The sequence below is a fragment of the Sebastes fasciatus genome, chromosome 8, assembly GCF_043250625.1.
Source record: "Sebastes fasciatus isolate fSebFas1 chromosome 8, fSebFas1.pri, whole genome shotgun sequence".
Classification (NCBI taxonomy): Eukaryota; Metazoa; Chordata; class Actinopteri; order Perciformes; family Sebastidae; genus Sebastes; species Sebastes fasciatus.
Window position 1 is genome coordinate 16280217 of NC_133802.1, and position 21596 is coordinate 16301812.

A 21596-nucleotide genomic window follows, 5' to 3' on the forward strand; every position below is an offset into this window, starting at 1 on the left:
AATTAGCATCAAATCCAGATTGATTATAATGAATTATATTGTTCTATCTCTATTGATGCCCGTTTACACATTCCACTTTCTAACTTAATTCTACTGCTTCTTGGACAGTTTGTGTTCACAAATACTGCTGACAGGTCAAAGAAAATACAGGACAATGCTTGAGTGCTTTCTGAGTATTTTAGGCTTCACAATGTGAACTATTGTATGAATGACAATCAAGATATCTTTTGTTTTTTTGTTTTAATTCTCTTTCAATCCATTATAAAATAGCAATTAAAAACTTTTTTTTTAAATTCATATATTTACATATAAACAAGTGGCTGTGCAAAATGTACAAGATATTGGCAAGAAAGTATCATGTATTTGTCTTATTCGTCATATCTACTGTACTAAAAATAAGACAAATTTGCCCAATTTGACGTTGTCAACTGATAAACCTACAAGTAGCAAACTTAAATATATACAGTAATAAAATTTGCCAATAAACATTCTTTCATAAAATGACAAAAAGTATAAAGACCAAAATTAGTATGTGCACTGAAAATATAAAAAGTTATAAAGTGGGTATGTTCATCTGATTCGACTAGTTTTAGAAAAGTGATCAGTCAAAGTGCAGTCCTCGTTCTGCATTTCATGCCCGTGTTCGCCCAACATGATCGTCCTCCATCATTCATAAATATAAAAATGTGGACATACAACTTATTTGGAAAAATGTGTGATTCACTTAAATGGATGAAATCAATAACATTATTGGGATTCATTTAAACTTAATTATTTAAAATTCACATTATAGCCCATGAGCTACACAGCCTGGATACTTTACATTACTAACAACCACTTCATTTCCCAACTATTATTTTTTTTATGGTACAAAAAGCAAAGACATAACATGTGCTTGAGATCCACCCTGCCCAAAGATATTTCAGTCAAAGCTTATTTAAACATTACACACTCTAATTTGAAAAGTCTGCAGCTCTTTGGGTGGCATTTATGAAAGACGTGAAAGCTTCTTTGTAACATTATTCGAAAAACACAGAACCAAATCCACATTATTATTTTCATAATTAATTTTCCACAGTCAATAATTTAATTTTATCTTCTTCCAACCAGTACATTTAACACAAAACAAAATCTGCAGACTTTTCAAATGAATGTGTGCAACGATAAAGTGCCGAAAATCAATTACTTTGGAGAGGATGTGCACTGTGATAGAAGGTTATATCTAAGGAAGATGATTGAAAGCTGCTGACTGTAGGGGGAGGTGGGAACAGTAACGGTGTGCTTCACAAATGATCGATAGGAATGTAAAGTATATGTAGTCTTTGTAGTAAAATGTGCTAGAATCTGAAAAAAAGGCGGGAAACTTTCAACCATTGTGTCGGGAGCCGAGAGTTCAAATGCTGTGATTACATCATGCACAACACATGACATATAAACAATCATTTCTGTATCCAATCGAGACAAAGAAAGAAAGCGCACAACAAAACATTAAAGCACACATCCTACAAATCTGGAGAGAGCTTTTGGCTAGATGAAGTTACTGAAGCTGATCAACACATTCTAAATCCGTATGGCTTAATTTGTTAAGAAGGCAACTCAGCAGATGACAAGGCTAGTCAAGATTAGTCTCTGAAAAAACAATCCACAGGCATTAAAGCTGTGCTAAAATATAGTAGAAATGTGTGATAAATTAAAATCTCTGTTAAGAACTTAAATAAACAGAGTGTGTACGTTCACATGATCAAGAGCACATTACTGCGGTTTTGTCAAATCAGGCTTTGTTGCACGTTAATCTATAATGGAACCACTTCACAGAGATTTGCTGCTACAACACGGATGTCAGTGCAAAACGACACTGACGAGGTCTTCGGGGTCTGAAGTGCTCGGTTCAGTTAAAGACGTTTTTTTCTTGTGTGCAGCATGAGGCAGTGCATGACCGAAGCGTGGTTGGGTGCAACTGGTCTCTAAAGAGCAAACCGAGCCAAGAGGCACGCTGAAATCAGGGCCGAGTTCAGATTATTTGCTCCTCTGAAAATACAAAAGACCTGTGCTTGAAGAGGCTTTTAAAAGAAGACGTCTCTTCAGTGTTCCAGATAATTCTCTTCCCACAGACGGACGTCTCATCATTCAGCAGCGGGTGATCAAAGGAAGTACCGGCAGAAAGGGTCTGAGCTGACAGTCAACTCTGCTTCCCTTAATGCCACTGAGCGAGACTAGTCATTTTAAATGCGGGTGCTATTTGAGGAAGCCTTTATAGAGCAGGTGTGAGTGACTGGTCCCCCTTTCATTCTCCAGGCAGAAGAGCAGGTCCTTGAGGTTGACTCTGGTGATGCGCTGTCGCATAAACTGTCTGGAGCCTGCTCCACCGGAGCCTCCAGGCTGAGAGGGGCCCGACCCTGAGCCCTGGGGGCGTAAAAAAGGAGCAAACACAAGACAGACATTTAGTCTTTTATTGACCTTTGCTTTGTAGATTTGAAATACAATGGAAACCGCTTATAGTGATCACGCTTTCAATGATCAACTGCTTATATGGATCAAAAAGCTTGGGACAGAACCTTTCCTATACAAATGCTATTTAAATAATTTGCATACAGTAATCAAGTAGTCCGATTACAGTGTTCATTATGGGTCTTTTCATACATGACAACATATGGAAAAACATTTTAAACTACGGTAGACTAACGCTAACAATTTTTGTTTTCTTTTTTTTCAGGCTGTCAAAGTTAATGCGATAATAACGCGTTAACGCAAAATTGTTTTAGCGGCACTCGTTTTTTTAACACATTTTTACTTGCTCTTTTTAGGTTGTACCAGGCTCAGTTTTAAAGCTAGAGTGAAGATACTGACATCATATGAAACTAGGGAAACCTAGGTAATCCATCGGTACCAACCATGTCATAGTAGCTTGTTGCGAAGGAGTCTAAATAACGCTCCATACTTACGCTAAATTTAGGCAAGGAAAAACTGTCATGGACATTTTCAAAGGGGTCTCTTGACCTCTGACCTCAAGATATGTGAATGAAAATGGCTTCTACGGGTACCCAGGAGTCTCCCCTTTACAGACATGCCCACTTTATGATAATCACATGCAGTTTGGGGCAATATTTGTCATTGTTTTGTGTGGTAATTGATTTCCAGTAATAAATATATACATACATTTGCATAAAGCAAGCATATTTTCCCACGCACATGTTGATAAGAGTATTACATTTTTGACAAATCCCCCTTTAATGTTTATTTTGAACAAATAAAAAATGTGCGATTAATTTGCGATTTATCGTGATTAACTATTGACAATCATGTGATCAATCGCGATTAAATATTTTAATCAACTGATATTGATTGATAAAAAAACATCTCAAAATTACAGTAGGCTAACATTAATTCAGTTTTTGTTTTGTTTTTCTCTTTACTCCCTTGATGATTTGGCTCGCGGACCGTCTGCTTTCCAGCTGGCCACCTGAGGCTGGTGCTGAGTGCACATAGAGATGATGATGGGAAAAGGAAAGTAATTTTCTCGGCAGAACATGCAGAGGAACGGCACCCGCCTCCCTCCATGCCACTCATTGGGTGAGCGAGGAGCTCCGGCAAAGGTGTGGAGTTCTGCACGCACCACCCACGCTGTGATGGCGCAGAGCTCGCCTAAACCCGGCAAAGCCCCACCCCAAGCAGGCCATTTAAATTAGATCTTGATGGGCCGGTTGGCACCTTGCATGGCAGACTCTGCCATCAGTGTATGAATGTGTGTGTGAATGGGTGAATGCTGACATGTAGTAAACCGCTTTGAGGGGTCGGAAGACTAGAAAGGCACTGTAGAAATTCAAGTCCATTTACCATAAATAGCGGAGCAGCCCGTTTCATTACTTTATATTCATATACTAAATATACAAATATCAATTAGATGGTAATCTGCATGAGAAATAAATAAATAAATAAATAAAAAAGTGGTTATAATAATCATCCGCTTACAGTGGTCAATTTGACCCGGCCAGACATGATCACTATAAACGGTTTCCACTGTGACTCCAAATAAGCACAACCCTTTTTTTTATGCCAAATGGCTCCATATTGCTCACCTCCGCACTGGAGCCCCTAACAGGAGAGTCCATTTTCCGCTTTTTCCTCGGGCCGATTGCTGCCAGCGCCGTTAGGTTGGCTTCTCTCTGTCTGATCTGGGCCAGCTCCTGCTGCTGCATCTGGAATACAAGCAATAACACGCAGATTAGTCTCACAGACCAACTCATCATAATGTTTCAGCAAAAGACAGCAAATCATATAGTCACTTATCGTAGCATAATCGTACCTCTTTGGCCTTTTGTTTCAGTCTGAGCTGCTCAGGGTCCTCTTGCCGTGACCGAGACTGCAGGTGGAGGACATTTTAATATTTTATGATGGATATGTTCAATTTATTCAATCAATTGTTTTATTCATTCACTTGCTCGTTGTTAGCAGATCTGACTGTTAGCAGCCGAGGAAATGTATACTAATAACACTGACCTGAGGTCGCTCACTCGACTTGACTTTGCAATTATGGTGTTTTGTTTATATATTGTTACCTTGGCAGCCTTCAAGAGAATCTCTCTCTCCTGCTCTTCCTTCCTTTGCTTCTCCATCTGATCCAGCTGCTCGAAGAATTTAAGCTGGGCTCGCACGTCGCCGACCTGCTCACACCGCTCATCCTCCTGCAGGATGAATGAAGGGAAGACGTTGCAAGGAAAGGCAGAGAAAGGTACAACAGGTAAAACAGAGTAAATGGCAACGGGTCTCACCAGCTCTCAAATTACTGTAATTAATACTCACCTTAAAGGTTATGTTTTTGTGCTGTGCCACTAGCGACACCTTTTCCAGCAGGTTTTGTAGTCGCTGCTGTGTAGCGTGGGAAATGTAGTTGATCACATCCGTGCCCAACTCGCTGACACCAAACTTCTTACCTGTCACAACAGGAGGAGTGAGGATAACGATTTAGACAGTTTGAAACAGTGTCAACCTTTAAAAAGCGAGAACTTGCTGTATGTTTTCTGTTACGCTTATGCGTCTCACCAATCTCCAGAGCTCTCCGGGTGAGCAAAGAGGTGGCGAGGAAGGCCTCATCCTTACAGGAACGAGTCACCTTGCCAACAAGCTCGGAGTTGGTTGCTAAGATACGTGCGCTCTCCTCCGACAAGTTGACTCCTGCCATGGAGGCCACATCATTGATATCATCATCATCCCTGAATGAAATAAAAAAAAGTGACAAGTCAGACATAAACAGCAACACAATTTACACATTTAAGTGTGTAAAAGTGAGATCTCTGTTTTTGTCAGGGTACATTCATACAAAATAATCTCAATAGTGTCATTTAGCTGCAGTTGTCTCCCACAGCTGGAAAAAGACAATTGAGTCTGACAAAACAACTTATAAAACCATCAGTGCAGTTCATAATATATCAAAGCATACCACACTATGTAAGCTTCTAAGGCAGTTATGTGTAGCATTTGATTGTTCCATCTTTGGTGCCACCCGGTGGTGTATTTTCAAAAAGACACTGTGGCAGAGAGCAATACCCTCTGATCCCCACCTCTTACCCAGGGACATCTAGATGAAATTGTGATGAAAACAACAAAGAATGCACCCGTTGGGATGCGTCATTCATTGGAACAGATATAAGAAATGCCAATGTCAAAAAATAAATTAAAAATAGATCAATTGGATGAATCACTCTGGCTTCAGCAATATGAAATTATATAAAAATGAAAAAAAATGAAAACGTTTTACTGTACTGATATATATGCTTCTTTGGTTGTTTTGTAGCTTAAATCTACTGTAGCTATTAGATACCGAATCAAAACCTCTCATTTCCCTACAAACAAAACGTATGCCATCGGAATAACTTAGGATACATCTAAGACAGACACAGTGTGGTTACTCTGCTTTGTCTCAAAAATCTGGTCCTCTCTCAAGGTACCATGGTGCAGATGACATGGTGCACATTTTATGTATTATTTTTTGTCATATGGATTGTCTATGTTGTATTTTCATTATGTTGTTACTCTGTACAAACAACATCTATTGCACGTCTGTCCATCCTGGAAGGGGGATGCCTCCTCTGTTGCTCTTCCTGAGGTTTTTTTCTTTTTTTTTTGGTTACGTGCATTTGATTTGTTTGAAAGGTGCTATAAAAATAAAGTTTGATTGATTGATTGGAGGCATAACAAAAATTCATGGGCTCTTGAATCAAATCACTGTTTTATGCTCACAAGTTCAAAGCATAAACTAGTCTATTAGTTCCACCTGTACAGTCTAATGCAATCCAATACAATAGCTCTGTAAAAAATCCTATCTATGTCTGTATTTATTATCATTGACTGCTGTCTGCAAGCTAAATTGCCCCTTGGTGACATTTAAGATGTATTGTCTTTGTAAATGCAGATAACTGTTAAGTTTTTATCAACAGTGTCAGAAAAGGTGAAACTTCCATGATATATTACCCATAACAATTATACTTATGAGGTAATTAGTTAAGATAATTACTGCATAAATTAGCAAATGTGTCTGTGTTAAAGGGATAGTCTCCCCAATTTATCATTAAACAACATAAGGGAGAGAGAGGAGAGAGGGATCTTCATTAACGCCTCTCCAACGACCCTCTTTATTTCCTTTTTTTTTTTGCTAAGTCCATTATCTGATTTCATATACTTTTTTTCTCTCATAATATTTTATTTATTTTTTTTCTATTTATTTACTTTTTTTTATTAGTTTAATTTATTATTATTATTATTATTTATTTTTTATTATTATTTCTTCTTTTTCCCTTTCATGTGACCGAGACCAACATGGGTTTGGGTGGGGGGAAGGGTTGGTCCCTTTTCTGTTTTATTTCATGTCAAGGACAATGTGTTACATTCTACATTTGATAAGATGACTTTTGCCATGTCTACAAATAAAACAATAAAAAAGATTTGAAAGAAACAACATAAGGTTGGTAAAATATGAACAGACAGCAGGAAAAGTCAACAGGACCCAAACATTCTGCACACATATGTTTAAATGTGTGTGGTTCCGCTCTGGTGAAGTAATGTCACACTAAACAACGCCTGAGGACATATAAAAGCGCTATTTTCAGTCTTAATGTCGGGTTTCCTCTTTTTATTTTTCCATAATCTGTTATGGCTAAATCCTTTCTCCTAGTTTCCAATTTTATTGACTCAATATTGCATGGTGCATTCTCAGTCTGTTTGTGCAGTTGCTTTTCACCATTTCTGCAGTGTTTTCTATATCCTTTTCCCCCACATGAATCCACAATGCCCGACTATAGGGACTTCATCGTATCACTGCATACCCTCTATTATCAGAAAATTAGTTTTTTCCACATCATGAAACTTTAAGGAGCAAGGTCCACCAAGACTACGGGATATCTGTGGTCTTACTTTTTAACTATGTATTCCTGTTGAGGTGTTGTGTTCACAAAAATAAAATCCACACACAGAAACAGACGAGAGCAGGATGACAAAATGCCCTGGATATAGCGTACCATGCTGGTGAGAGTAGTAAATGAAAATAATAACTGACCTGGGTCTGGTATTGATATAGGCTGACGTAGCTACCATAAAAACTTAAAATTGTTCAAGTCAATATCTCAGTAAGGCAGAACACCTTCATCTCAATCTGCTCATATCAGTGAAAATACATAAAGGCTGCAATTAACAATTACTTTCATTATAGATTAATGTGACAAATAGATTCTTCATTAATCAATTAATATGTATTTTGGTCTATAAAATGTCAGAAAATAGTGGAAAAAAACAAATCTATTATCCATTCCATGACAAACCCATGGTTTGAAACCCAAGATATTTAGTTTACCATCAAGAAATAGATGCAAAAAACTTATTAATGTAAGTTTTTGCATGTATTTGCTAACTGCTGACATAGCTCCAACATCAAATATAATAATAAAAAAGATTCTGTAAATTCTCAAAGGCTTTTGAGAATGTCAAATATTGAAACTCCGGACTCATGGGTCGGTTATTTTTCTGTCAATCACTTGCAAACTCTGATCAAACGGTCAAACTAGGCAGCGCTGATCAAATATGAATCAATATTCTGTTACTCTAATGCCTATTTCTCGCCTTAAATGTTTTCAGATACATCTTGTAGTGGGCTGTTTAACTATAAAATGAGAAAGTTTTTGACCCGGCAGCTATGTTCAAATCAGCTGAGGAAATATAAAGCACCGCCCGCCAGCCGGAGCACAGCCAATCAGAACGCTCAATAGGAACGCTCTCTCTGATATGACCTGTGATTGGCCAAAGTCTCCTGTCACAGGCTAGAACAGAGCCATGAGGAGGTGCAGAAGTCTAGTTTTCTCTCAGATCATTTGAATAACAATATGCAGAAAGATTATTATGGAATCTTTACCCAATGATGCCAAAAACGTTCTACCTACTGAAGCTTGAAGACACACTGATGATATTTATCTGAATGTGTCACACACCTGAAGGTTCCCCCTCCTGCTTCTCTCAGCTTGTTCTTCTGAGCAGCAGTGAGAGAGGCCTGACTGACCAGTTGCACTCCTTTGGCCGCAGGAGCCAACGTCTGCTTCACTGCTGGAATTAATGGAGACACACAAAAGCCGTAAGCAAATTCAGATGATTATTGCCTGCTAGTTGAGAAGAATGAATTGTACTGAGAGTTAAATGGTCAGTGTACCGTTCAAATCATGCACTGTGATGTGAATCTAATTTAAAATTTCTTTAGATATCAGATTTGGCATCTTTGTACGTGCTTAGTATCCTGCAATTACAGACTATATCCACAAGGTGGCTGCAATTCCATAACGTACATAGTAATTGGTGAAAGATCAAATACAAACAGAGTCAGAGGGAAACAACTGCATATTCAGTTCACTGTGTAAAAGACCTGTAAGTGACTGTTGAACACACACCTGTCTGCAGCTGTTTGACCACCTGTTGCTGGCCCACAATGATGCGGCTGTGAGATTGTCCTCTGAGCGTTACCATGGGAGACTGAGCCAGCGTCACCTGTGGCCTCACCGTCGTCCCCTGTTGCTGGGGCACTATCTACGCACATTCAGAGACAAAGAATGAGAAACACAGAATAAAAGCACAGACGTAAGAGCAGAAGTTAAATCTCAGAAGCAGGCAATGATAAATTACCAGTCCAGGTTTACAGTGATGTGTCTGAGTGAGGCTGATAACTGTGGTTTTGGTTGCGGCAGTGCTGGTGGCCGTAGTGGGGGCCGTGGAGAGAGGAGGTCGCAGCACCACGGCGGTGAGTGCCGTGGAGACTGCCGCAGCAGGCTGAATGCTGGGCAGAGGCAGCAGGCTCTGCTGGATGAAGAGCTCGGAGTCTGTGGTCATCTGACGCAGGGCTGGGAGACTTCTCTGCAGGCAGACAGAGGACAGAAAGAGTGAACGTGTGTACAGTTTGACAAAGTCACTGAGTCCTTTCCACACAGGATAGATTTGTTGTTGCGGCCCAGCTCCCTAGGGGAAAGGGAAGCAACATAAAACCACATGAATTTGGTAAAATAAAGTTATTTATTTCCAAGGAGCTTAGATTTCGACAGACAAGAACAAAAATGCAAACTACAAAGGAAAAGAATGTGCACCCAGTCCTCAGGGAGATAAGCGAGTGCGTTAGTTTAACAAACAATGAAGATCTGAACTGTAAACATCTGTCAATCAGATCGAGAGGTACAGTAGCGAGCTAGCTCAGTATATATATGTATATATACTGTATACACAGCTTGTTCCCCGAATCGCAACTCCCTAATTGGAGAGTTGGACCAGGCGCCGCTCCAATCAGGATTCTCCGGTTGCTAACCAGGAAGTGGGCATCTTGGACCACACATCCTACTCAGCATGCATTCATACAAAAGACTGAAAAAGGGTTATTCACATGATCCCCTTAAAACACAAAACGTTTTTTTTGTTATCCAAATATTATCAAATCCACACTCTAGACAGGGCATCTGTAAACACATATTCTGAACCGTTTTTGGGATGAATTTCTAAGAGGTGGCCTTGCACGATCAGAGCCCACTGCATGAGTCGCTGGTTCTGGTTGTACATGTGGGTTATGATCTGTATCTGATGACTATCTGGCTTGGTGCTTGTTGAACTTGCGTGAGAAATAACCCACATGATGGTCGACACCATCAGTATAACCTATAACTGCATTAGGAAAGCCGTTGGTCTCCTGCCCTGAACAAAACAGTATTTGCTCATCAACATGTGCTGCCACACGTTTTCCAGAAGCTTTCCCGCTTTGTAAAATAACTGCCAGCTCAGTTGTGAAAGCATTACCCAAATTATTTTCAATGTTTGGTCTTCCCAAAGTAATTCTAAACAGGTCAAGGCACAAATTTCCAGTTGAAACTTTTAAAAACAGGCCATTGAAAGGTTAAACATACAACACAGTTTCCGGCACATATCCAGAAACTCAAGGCGCGTTAGAACGGTGGCTTCTGAAGTCTATGCAAATATTGCCTGGAAATCGAAAAAAAATAAAAATGGAAATGAGCAAAAGTAACAGCACTTAGGGATAAAAGGTGCAGTTTCTATCATATACTGTGCTGAAAACGAAAAGAAGTGCAGAGAATTTAATTTAATCTCTAACGAGAATTTAATAAAGGCTCTTTTGTTTTTTGCTTTGATTTCACATTTTTATTATGAGACTTCCCATTGGGAAAACAGTGCAAGAGCTATTTGTAATGATGACTACTTAGCAGCATTTCCCAGTGCAAATTCAATAAATGACACACTGATGAATATGTTGTGTTTTTAGATTTATTTTGATTATGGTTAAACTGATTTAATGATGCATGTGATTATCAAAAAGTAAACAGAAAAGCTTTTTCTTGCAGAAAAAAAAAAATCTGATAATAAATGTACTCTCACATCATTGTACATGCAAATCGCTGTATTTCCTGTTGACTCTCTGCACTGTCTTTACCGGAAGAGTAAAGTATGTTGTTCTCAATGATGATGTGGCTAATTCCAAATTCATAATTAAGCAATTTTGATATTCAGAATTGGCAACACACATTTTCTCAATTCTGAGTTAACTTTTTCAAAACTCACACGGTCAGCACAACAGAAGTCAATGTGGACCACTTTTAATTGCTTTGACAAAAAAAAAATCAATGACAACATGATTCAAAAATTCCTTAACTGTTTAATCATTCACAGAGTGGTTCACAACCCATCTCAGGAACTGATCCTGAGATGTGTATGAAGTGTTTTGGTTGCATTAGTGCACTTTGGATGTGAGATTAACTGTTGTGCTGAGCTGCATGTTGGTAAAGAGAACTGTCTGAACAGTGAAGTGATCTCAGTATAGAAAGAGGTGTACCAAATCCAACTGTAAAAAAAAGACTAAGTGATATCTGCGTAAACTGACAGTAGCATCAAGTATTTCTTTCTTTCCTGTCCCGTTACCCTCAAACATAAAGAAAATGATTACATTCATAATTCTGCTCTTCCACAGCATGTTTTTTTTCAGACATTTATGCCTATTTCTATTCCAATTAGCCTGATAAAAGCCATCTTTCAGTAGCAACTTTGGAAAAACTTGAAGGATGACAATCTGGTTGGTTGCACTTTCTGTGTTTTTGGATGAGGAAATGCAGAGAGAGGTGGGTGACGGTGAGAGGAAGAATTCCTGAGTATATCTCTGTGCACATACACTCAGTTTGGTGTGCACAATATATTTATTTTGCAAGAGCACAAAAAAAACAATTTGTAAAGAGGAGTAGCAGGAAGCAGTATCATTATGCAGCACACAATGCTCAGACCGCACTGTGTATTAAGACAAAAGACTCCTTTTTTCTCTCTTTGAGAACTTCTAAAAGGTTTCAGAAACAGTTTGCGCATGTTGGTGTTATACAACTTAACCACACAAACCTTGTGTTTTGGTGCAGGATAATAAACCCATTGTTTAACCCATTCATAACACACTGCTGTGACATAACTGTTTGAACAAGACCTGTTTGTGCAATTTCAGTTCCATGCACACCACTAGGGATGGGTACTGAAACCAGGTATTAAACGGGCAGCTAAATTAAGCCCTGGTTGGGAGCAGAGTTGTGAGGCTATGTCACCACGTTGGTCTAACAGAGGTACAAGTTTGCATGTGGCACTGAAGCGCAGCAAGCTGTGAATCCTCCGCATCATGGCGTGGATAATTGTCAAACAAGGTCTGAGTTTCCAAAGCCTGTTACATGCAGCATTAACTATTATATTTGCATATCTGCTGGTGTGTCGCTGATCTCACCTTCAGGAAAGGCACAAGGTACGGCTGTGGTGAGGAGTTGAGCTCCCGGTATAACCTACTGGTGAAATCTTCTGGCTCGATCTTCGCTTCCTGTTGTACAATAAACACAGAGGATGGATCAGAACAAAAAAAACACAAGTTAAAGGTCCCATATTGTAAAAAGTGAGATGTTCATGTCTTTTTTAATTCTAAAGCAGGTTAAAGTGCTATATAAATACTGTGAAAGTATCGAAACGCTCAACCCATGGAGAAATACACACAGCCTGTATTCAGAAACTCTGCCTCTGAAACAAGCCGTCAGGATTTCTATAACGTTGTGTTGTCACAAATCCACAATATTTAGACCATTTCACAATTTTGAACGTAAATATTCAAAATGTGTCCCAGTTTATTTCCGGTTGTATTGGCTTCGTCTGAAATCGCATACTATGCACAACATACCCAATATGTGTACTATCGTTCAACATACTTTTGTGTGAATAAACAGTAGCAGGTATCTTTTCGGACGCACTGTAATTTACGCCGTCACTTCCTGAGAGCGTCCTTGCTGGTTGGAGATGTGTAACCATGGTAACCAACCTCATGTAACCTAACTATGATTTGTGCGAATCAATTAAAAACTAATTAAAAAAATGTATTACTACTACCTAGCAAAGTAAAATCTGACACTTACACTTAAATTGAAGCGTTACTGATGTTACAGAGCTGTCCGCCAACATCTGTTATTAATGTTGTCGTCTCTACAGCATTGCATTGTGGGATATTTATGCCACCATAGTGTTCAGTGTTTGCATACAGTAATATTTCACTAGAAATAGCATGCAATTTGAAAAAAATTGGTTTCATACTAAGGTTTATGACATACTAAAAGATCTCACATACTGTTACTAAATAATAATAATACTAAATAGCACGTTAGTATGGAATTTCAGACACAACCAGTGTATGTGAATGACAGCTGACAGGAAGTAAACATGGACCCAAGCTAATAAAACGGAGTGTTTCAGACAGAGGGTAAATACAGGTATATTCAGGCAGACAGTATGAGGAATATAAAGGTATGGTCGGATTCTAGTAGAATCACAAAATACAAGTATGAACCTGGAAATTAGCATAATATGTGACCATTAACAAAACAGACTGAAGGAATGACAGGAGGGTATGAAGATGAGGACATAGAGATCAAATTTGAACACAGAGATGGTGAGAGAGAGATGGATGATGGAAAAAGACAGAAAAAGAAGAAGAGGTGAGAAATGTACCAGCAAACTCTTGACCAGCTCCTTGACGTTGGCCGTAGTCTCCGAGGACTGTTTCCCACTGGATGCCAGCTTGATCAACGTAGACAGAAAGTTTCTACACTTTTTTACATTCTCCAGTGTCTCCTGCAAGCAAAAACACACAAATGGCATTTGCCCCTTAATTACACACATCAGGCATACAGTAGAAATGTAAAGCAGACCACCCCCAAAATGAATAAGTATCTGTATATTTAGTCTGGAAAAATGACAAAGACAAAAGCGTTCAAGGTTAGTACTTCTCTCTTACAGCTGAGATAGCTGTTGGAGCGACAGGGGTCCCGGTTAACCTCTGTGTTACTGCTGTGGCTGCAGAACCAGGCTGCACCGTGGTGGGCGTCCCCAGCGGCTGTCCCGGGGTGGAGGCAGTTCCTCCCAGCATGATGGTGTTCTATATGAGTCAGTGAATAATATGCAGTCATGACATGAGACTCAGGAAAGTGACAAGGTCAGAATAACAGGTTTGACATGTCTGGTCCCGGGGAACAGTACATTCAACTTTATTACAATGCCATTTTTCTCCCCAAGCTTAATTTTTCCCAGGGAAGAGTTGTGCTTGATATTGTATGTTTGCTATCACAGAACCCTCATTGATATGTATATACTACGTGTACAACATGGACTCTTCCCTTCCCGTTAAATTAACAATAGAAAAACATAATGTGCAAAACAGACAATGAAAACCCATGAAAATGTTTTAAGGAAAATTCCTTGGCAACCTGGCCAACCATAAATCACAAGACAGATTAACACAACCAGCAACGTTTTTAAAGTGAGCCAAACGGGCCACCCAAAGAAGACACAGAAATGAAAACAAATGCGCTGGCCTTGATGTAAAAGCTCATCCTTTCATTGAGCATGGCAAGCGTAGCAACAACGCTGTCCATGTGGAGACCACATGCGTGAGAAGTTTCAGACCCTGTGAAACACCTTTTATGTTTGTGGCTAAATGAAACCAAAACTGACTGCTCTCAAAGTGTAACATGGCCAATTAACAGCATGTCTAATACAGATCAAATGGTTTTCTTTAACTGGATTGTTACAGACTGTTCAGTGCCAGCAAGAACCAGGTTTGGTGTAATGGAACTGGGTAACGTTTAATGGTCACAAAAGAAGGAAGGTCCAAGGCGCTCTTCTGGCAAAAAGTTAAAAAAGCCTTTAATGAGATGGCCATTTTATTGTGAAATACTAAACATATAGACATTGCTGGCACATTATGAGATGGGCTACAACCCACGCGTATCGGTATAAACAGCCTTCTTCAGGGCGTGTAACTTTTAATGGTGTTTGGTGCTTGATAACGTTATACCCTTTATTCCCTCTATACCAGGGAATTGAATGCCCAACAGGGATGTGTGGTGCAGTTACCTGCAGCACAGGAGGTCTCTGCAGTGTGGTGGTGGCCGTCACAGTGGTCTGGACCGTGGAACCTTGTTTAATAATGGTGGTGGGGGTAACCGGGCGAGTCAGCAGTGACGCGCCTGGAGCCTGCAGAACAACAGGGGATATGAAAGGAGGTATTACACATATGACACTATGTAAATTGAACAAGTAATCATGTGCTAATTATTTTTTCCTCCAATGAAAATGTATAATATATTTCTTTAAGTTGCTGCTTTAAACTGCGTTTGGAAGAAAAAAATAAAGAAGAACATTTTTTTTTTTTTCACACACAATTTTTTACTTTGGTTTCTTTCGTTTTCTTTTCTCATTTTAAAGTTGGATGTAAAACTAAATTAAATCAGTCCACGCTGAGAATTATTTTAATTGGTCATTTACCATGCAGGAAGGTGTGCATGTGAAACCAGTAACCAAAATGTAATTCAAACTGCATTATAAAATGTATCAGATCGAGCAGGGTTTCTCATTACAGTAACATGGTATATATTGTATACCACAGTTGGACTAACTTTACCTATGACACTGAAACCTTATTGAAGATGTGTTCATTATTGTGATTGTGTACACCGTTACTGATCCAATGTGAGTGCTCTTTTTTCCTTTCAGTTTCAAATATGCATACCTGCAGTGTGTAAATTATTGGGATCATCATTTCTGTGTGCAATGTTATATGAGACCTCACTTCTTAACTATAAGTGAAGATGTTTACACCAACATCCTTGTAAAGCTTGTGTTCATTTTAATTATATAGATCTAAAAGGGTTTGAAGAATTGTGCTGGTACAGTAAACATATAACAACAGTGACAAAGAAACAGTATTTAAAGTGCCACAGTCACATCTGTCACAGATATCTGATCTGTTTAATAAGGTCATTATTCATGTAAATACTGATCCAGCATATCAGATACATGCGTCACTACCTAACATGAATGAGTCATGTTTTCTGTGTGTGACTGTGTCCAGCAGTCCTGGTACCTGTAGAGAGGTGATCTGGACAGGTGGAGTGCTGGTGGGGGCTGCAGGTCGTGGTGTCATGGCGCTTTGGGACTGCGACTGAGCCTGCATCTGAGCCAAGGTCTGCTGGTGAATCACCAGAAGCTGCCCGCTCTCACTGCGAACCAAGACCATGCCTGCAACGGGCAAATGACGTCAAAGGTCAGGGCTTTTTCTGCCCTAATCAGTCTCACTAATATACTGCATGTATGCATGGATTTTCTGACATGATGGGGTATGAATTATTCATCCGAAGGCTATCGATTCATGGACGTTGCCTCCGCTGGGAGGTCTGTGTTCAGAGATTTCTAGCCAGTCAGCGACGGGTCAGACAAACAAACAAAATCAAAAACATTTCAAGCCGCAACACAACGTGTAATTAGAAGTGGTGAGCATCTACAAGCAGTACACAGTACAACAACAAAGTAAGACTTTTTTTTTCTGCTGATACTTTATTGTAGGCCAGTGTATTACTATGAACTGGAGTCTGGTGTTATAGCTTACCAATTTTCCATCGAACAGGTGACTGGCTGTGTGATAAGTGACTAGGGCTGTCCCAAAAATACCATCTTTTGGGCTTCGAAGCTTTGGTGAGTAATATGTAAGGGATAATGTACAGTGAGCCGGTCATTGTTGTGAAAGAATCCCAGACAGGGCGATGCTTCACCCTCGCATCGGGGTCTCTCATCACCCTGAAGGGGATTCTTTCACAACAATGACCCGATAGCTGTACATTATCCCGCTTATTACACGGCTACTTACTTAAGAAATCAATATTTTGACACAAAAACGGTCCGCCAGAGTCCGACATCAGAGCTGCGCCCATAGCAACGGTCTGCTATACATAGCAACGGTCTGCTATACATAGCAACGGTCTGCTATACATAGCAACGGTCTGTTATAGAGGCAGAACGCTGTGATTGACCAATCAGAATCAAGTATTCAACACAGACGTGTAATAATTGGAGGTATTCCAAGCTTCGTGGCGCGGCTCAACAGGCTGACATGTTCTTCAGTCTGTCTGTCTCCACTGTGCCATTACCACACCACTGTACACACACACACACACATCTACACACAAAAAGGGCAATATCCATCTGAGAATAACTAATAATAATTAATGTTGAATATGAATTGTGGGATTATTCCTTATTTCATGGGCTATTTGGGGATTTATACATTATTATAACATACAAAACTACTTCATAACATACAAAAACGAAGCATTTGAATACTGATTTTGAGGTCAATTATCATGGCAACGGTCGAAGTATTCGGGTCAGCCCCTTTAAGTGACTGAGCTTCAGTACATAGTAACACACTGGCCTTCAAAAAAGTAATACCAAGTTACTGAGACACTGGACGGGAGGATTAAGCAGCAAAAGCAAAAACGTTTTGTGCTGAGTTGTAGGTAGATACATGTTATAATGGTGTGAATACAATGTTATTGTTTATATGCCCTGTTTTGTTGTAGCTTATTTAGGTCTGACCATTCACTCTCTGGCTGGGATGGCTCTAAATAAGGACTCCCAGTCACAGCTAATTTCCATGCATTGATATTATTATTTACATACTTCCTTATGCCAAAGAAAATCTGAAATTATCCCATTAATTTACCGCTGAGGGTAAAATCTAAATCTACCAGTGCAAAACCTTGAGGTAATATCTGAGGTCAGAGAGAAGCAGTCTAACAATTAGCCTTTGCAAACACACACACACATATAGATTATATACTTAGAGATACACAGTAAATAGTTGTTGATATGAGAGCAGTTTGAATCAATAGATTGCAACAGAATGTTAGTTTGATAAACTATAGGAATAGGTGGGCTGACTGCCCTCAAGGCTTTTTATCTGGTCTGCAGTTAGAACCTTGTCCACCTCTAATCTGCTGTTTGTGGTCTCAAAAGACAAAGTCTCAAACCATTCCTTGCCTATTCACAGAAGAGCAGCTAAGAAACCAATAAAACAAAGTTGTGTTTGATAGCAACAAGTTTCTGACAAAGTTATTACATAGCCTAGACCAGGGGTCAGCAACCTGCGGCTCCTCATTTTATAAAAATGGAAATGAATAACTGTTTTTTGTTTACATTTTAGTTTTTATTTATCATTGTTGTAGGTCTACGGTACGACGGAGTATTAGGGTCACATTGAGGCAAATCTGAGATTTCGAGAATAAAGTCGTAATATTTCGAGAATAAAGTCATAGGTTTACGAGAAAAAAAGTCGTAATATTATGAGAATAAATTATAAAGTAATAATTTTACGTGTTATTTTCTTTTTTTCTCGTAAAATTATGACTTTTTTCTCGTCAAGCTATGACTTTATTCTCGTTATATTACGACTTTTTTCTCGTTGAGTTATGACTTTATTCTCGTTAAGTTATGACTTTATTCTCGTAATATTACGACTTTTTTTCTCGTCAAGCTATGACTTTATTCTCGTTATATTACGACTTTTTTCTCGTTAAGTTATGACTTTATTCTCGTTATATTACGACTTTTTTTCTCGTCAAGCTATGACTTTATTCTCGTTATATTACGACTTTTTTCTCGTTAAGTTATGACTTTATACTCATAATATTATGACTTTTTTCCCTCAATGTGGCCCTAATGCTCTGTAGTACATCTGCACTTTGGCCCTCACTGCATTAGAATTATATACTATATACTTAGACTATAAACTGTGTTACCTTCATCACAATGCTCAAATGTTTTGCAGCTCCAGACAGATTTATTTTATTTGCCTAAAATGGCTCTTTTGATAATAAATGTTGCTGACCCCTGACCTAGACACTGTTACACACACCCAACATGTCAGACACAAACTTCCAGATGCTCTTAAAAGCTGTTAGGCTTTACACTGAGTGTTACCTGGGGGGAGTTGGATGTTTTGGATATTTGGGGCGTTTTGTTGAGGCTGCTGGGTGAGTCTTGGGGCCAACACCTGTGGAGCAATAGCTCGTATTCCACCTGGAGAAGTGGCAGCAGCTATTGTTGACGATGGCACTGAAGTCCTCACGTTTTGCAAAACAGTCTGAGGGTTCCTCAGAGTCGCTGTTGTTGTCTGCATGATGGTTTTAGAGCCGGCCGTGCAGGTGACACTGACTGGTGATGTTAACACTGTGGTTGGATGAGATGTGATGGTGTTGGTGTTGGTGGGAGTTTGCATAGGTGGCCTCACCAGCGTGACAGTGGGCACACTTTTACACACAGAGGGCTGAGATGAAATCACAGCACTTGAAGAAGGAGTTCTTATGATAGTACTTGCTGGTGTTGTTGTTGTTGTTGCTGCAGACAAAACTGTTGCGCCTCCTTTGCTCACAGAAACAGGTCCGTTGTTGTTGACAACCGTGACAGCAGCCGGCTCAGAGTTAATGCTGCTGCCTCCTGCTGCTGCTGTGATGTGACAGTTCATCAACACGGCACTTCCATTCAAAGTTTGAACACCACCACCTCCAGTTTTCCCAACAACAACACCACCACCACCAGATACAGCTGCTGCATCTGACACCACCGCGACGACTCCACTAGCTGCGCCCGGCTTCGACGCACTCTGAGCGGCTGTGATGCTCGACGTGGTCCCGGCTGCTCCTCCATCCATACTTGAATGCTTGTTGGACCCCGTACTGTTAATGACACCTCCTGTTCCTACAGCAGCGGAAACACATGAAAACAACAAGTGAAGTTAGCTATAAACCAGTTGAAAGGAGGTAATGTTATCTAACAGTACTGGGCAGCTGTCTTACCTGCTTTCGCGAGCTCTTGTTGTGAAAGTCCCATGTTGCTGCCCTGGACATTGGAAATACTCCCTACAGCTGAGTTACCGCCGACGTGGTTTAGTGCAGACGTCTGGACCCTGCTGGTGGGTGTGTTGACGTGCACTGCTCCTGTTAGTTCAGACTCCAGAGATCCGACGAGATCACTAACTACTTTTTCGTCCACCTCTGTGTTGAAGAAAACATCATCCAGCAAATCGGAGCCCGCCGCCATCTTTCTCCCAGTAGTGATGTGTGGGATGCGAACGAGCCGGTTCAAAGAGCCGGCTCTTTTTAAGTGAACCATAAGAGCCGGCTCTTTTAAGTGAACTATAAGAGCCGGCTCTTTTTAAGTGAACGATAAGAACCGGATCTTTTAAGTGAACCATAAGAGCCTGCTCTTTTAAGTGAACTATAAGAGCCGGCTCTTTTTAAGTGAACGATAAGAACCGGATCTTTTAAGTGAACCATAAGAGCCGGCTCTTTTAAGTGAACTATAAGAGCCGGCTCTTTTAAGTGAACCATAAGAGCCGGCTCTTTTAAGTGAACTATAAGAGCCGGCTCTTTTAAGTGAACCATAAGAGCCGGCTCTTTTTAGGTGAACGATAAGAACCGGATCTTTTAAGTGAACCATAAGAGCCTGCTCTTTTAAGTGAACCATAAGAGCCGGCTCTTTTAAGTGAACCATAAGAGCCGGCTCTTTTTAAGTGAACGATAAGAACCGGATCTTTTAAGTGAACTATAAGAGCCTGCTCTTTTAAGTGAACTATAAGAGCCGGCTCTTTTAAGTGAACGATAAGAACCGGCTCTTTTAAGTGAACGATAAGAGCCGGCTCTTTTAAGTGAACTATAAGAGCCGGCTCTTTTAAGTGAACCATAAGAGCTGGCTCTTTTTAAGTGAACGATAAGAACCGGATCTTTTAAGTGAACCATAAGAGCCTGCTCTTTTAAGTGAACTATAAGAGCCGGCTCTTTTAAGTGAACCATAAGAGCCGGCTCTTTTTAAGTGAACCATAAGAGCCGGCTCTTTTAAGTGAACGATAAGAACCGGATCTTTTAAGTGAACCATAAGAGCCGGCTCTTTTTAAGTGAACGATAAGAACCGGATCTTTTAAGTGAACCATAAGAGCCTGCTCTTTTAAGTGAACTATAAGAGCCTGCTCTTTTAAGTGAACCATAAGAGCCTGCTCTTTTAAGTGAACTATAAGAGCCTGCTCTTTTAAGTGAACCATAAGAGCCGGCTCTTTTTAAGTGAACGATAAGAACCGGATCTTTTAAGTGAACCATAAGAGCCTGCTCTTTTAAGTGAACTATAAGAGCCGGCTCTTTTAAGTGAACCATAAGAGCCGGCTCTTTTTAAGTGAACCATAAGAGCCGGCTCTTTTAAGTGAACCATAAGAGCCGGCTCTTTTAAGTGAACGATAAGAACCGGCTCTTTTAAGTGAACCATAAGAGCCGGCTCTTTTTAAGTGAACCATAAGAGCCTGCTCTCTTAAGTGAACCATAAGAGCCGGCTCCTGTTGGAGAGCCGTTTTTTTCTTTTTTCTTTACTTAATTCAAGGCAGAATGTAGTGATGTTACATGCTGTGCCTAGGCTTCGGAGCGTGTGTCGAGTAATCCAGGAAGTTTTCCGCGATGCGCGTATCGAGGCTTGTATCGTTTTAGACCAATGACGTCATTGATGACGTCCGAAGCCTCACTGCCCAGCTATACCGCTGACTGGTTCAGGAAGTGGTTCAGATCTTCACTGGTTAAACCAATGCCACTTTCCAGAAGTGACACAGAACACTAATATTACTCCTCCTGCCATTATTATATTACACTACACTACAATACAATTATTGACCAAAGGATATATACTGACTAGAA

At 39.9% G+C, this 21596-nt stretch overlaps 1 protein-coding gene across 2 annotated transcripts; it reads right to left on the reverse strand.

Annotated features, from left to right (window-relative positions):
* Window positions 1–225: 225 nt before the first annotated feature.
* Window positions 226–19998, reverse strand: LOC141772620 (transcription initiation factor TFIID subunit 4-like). Of its 2 annotated transcripts, none has more exons than XM_074643807.1 (16): window positions 19719–19998; window positions 18844–19620; window positions 15953–16107; window positions 14944–15063; window positions 13826–13966; window positions 13540–13662; window positions 12278–12367; window positions 9157–9384; window positions 8925–9060; window positions 8475–8586; window positions 5041–5210; window positions 4801–4931; window positions 4557–4682; window positions 4304–4360; window positions 4077–4196; window positions 226–2403 (listed from the first exon to the last, which is right to left on the reverse strand). In XM_074643807.1, exons 1-16 carry the CDS (start codon window positions 19960–19962, stop codon window positions 2236–2238), a joined length of 2898 nt encoding a protein of 965 aa, XP_074499908.1. In that variant the 5' UTR covers window positions 19963–19998; the 3' UTR covers window positions 226–2235. The 2 variants fall into 2 exon arrangements, with proteins under 2 accessions (XP_074499908.1, XP_074499909.1); XM_074643808.1 differs by having other exon boundaries at window positions 2073–2403; window positions 8475–8583.
* Window positions 19999–21596: the final 1598 nt, after the last annotated feature.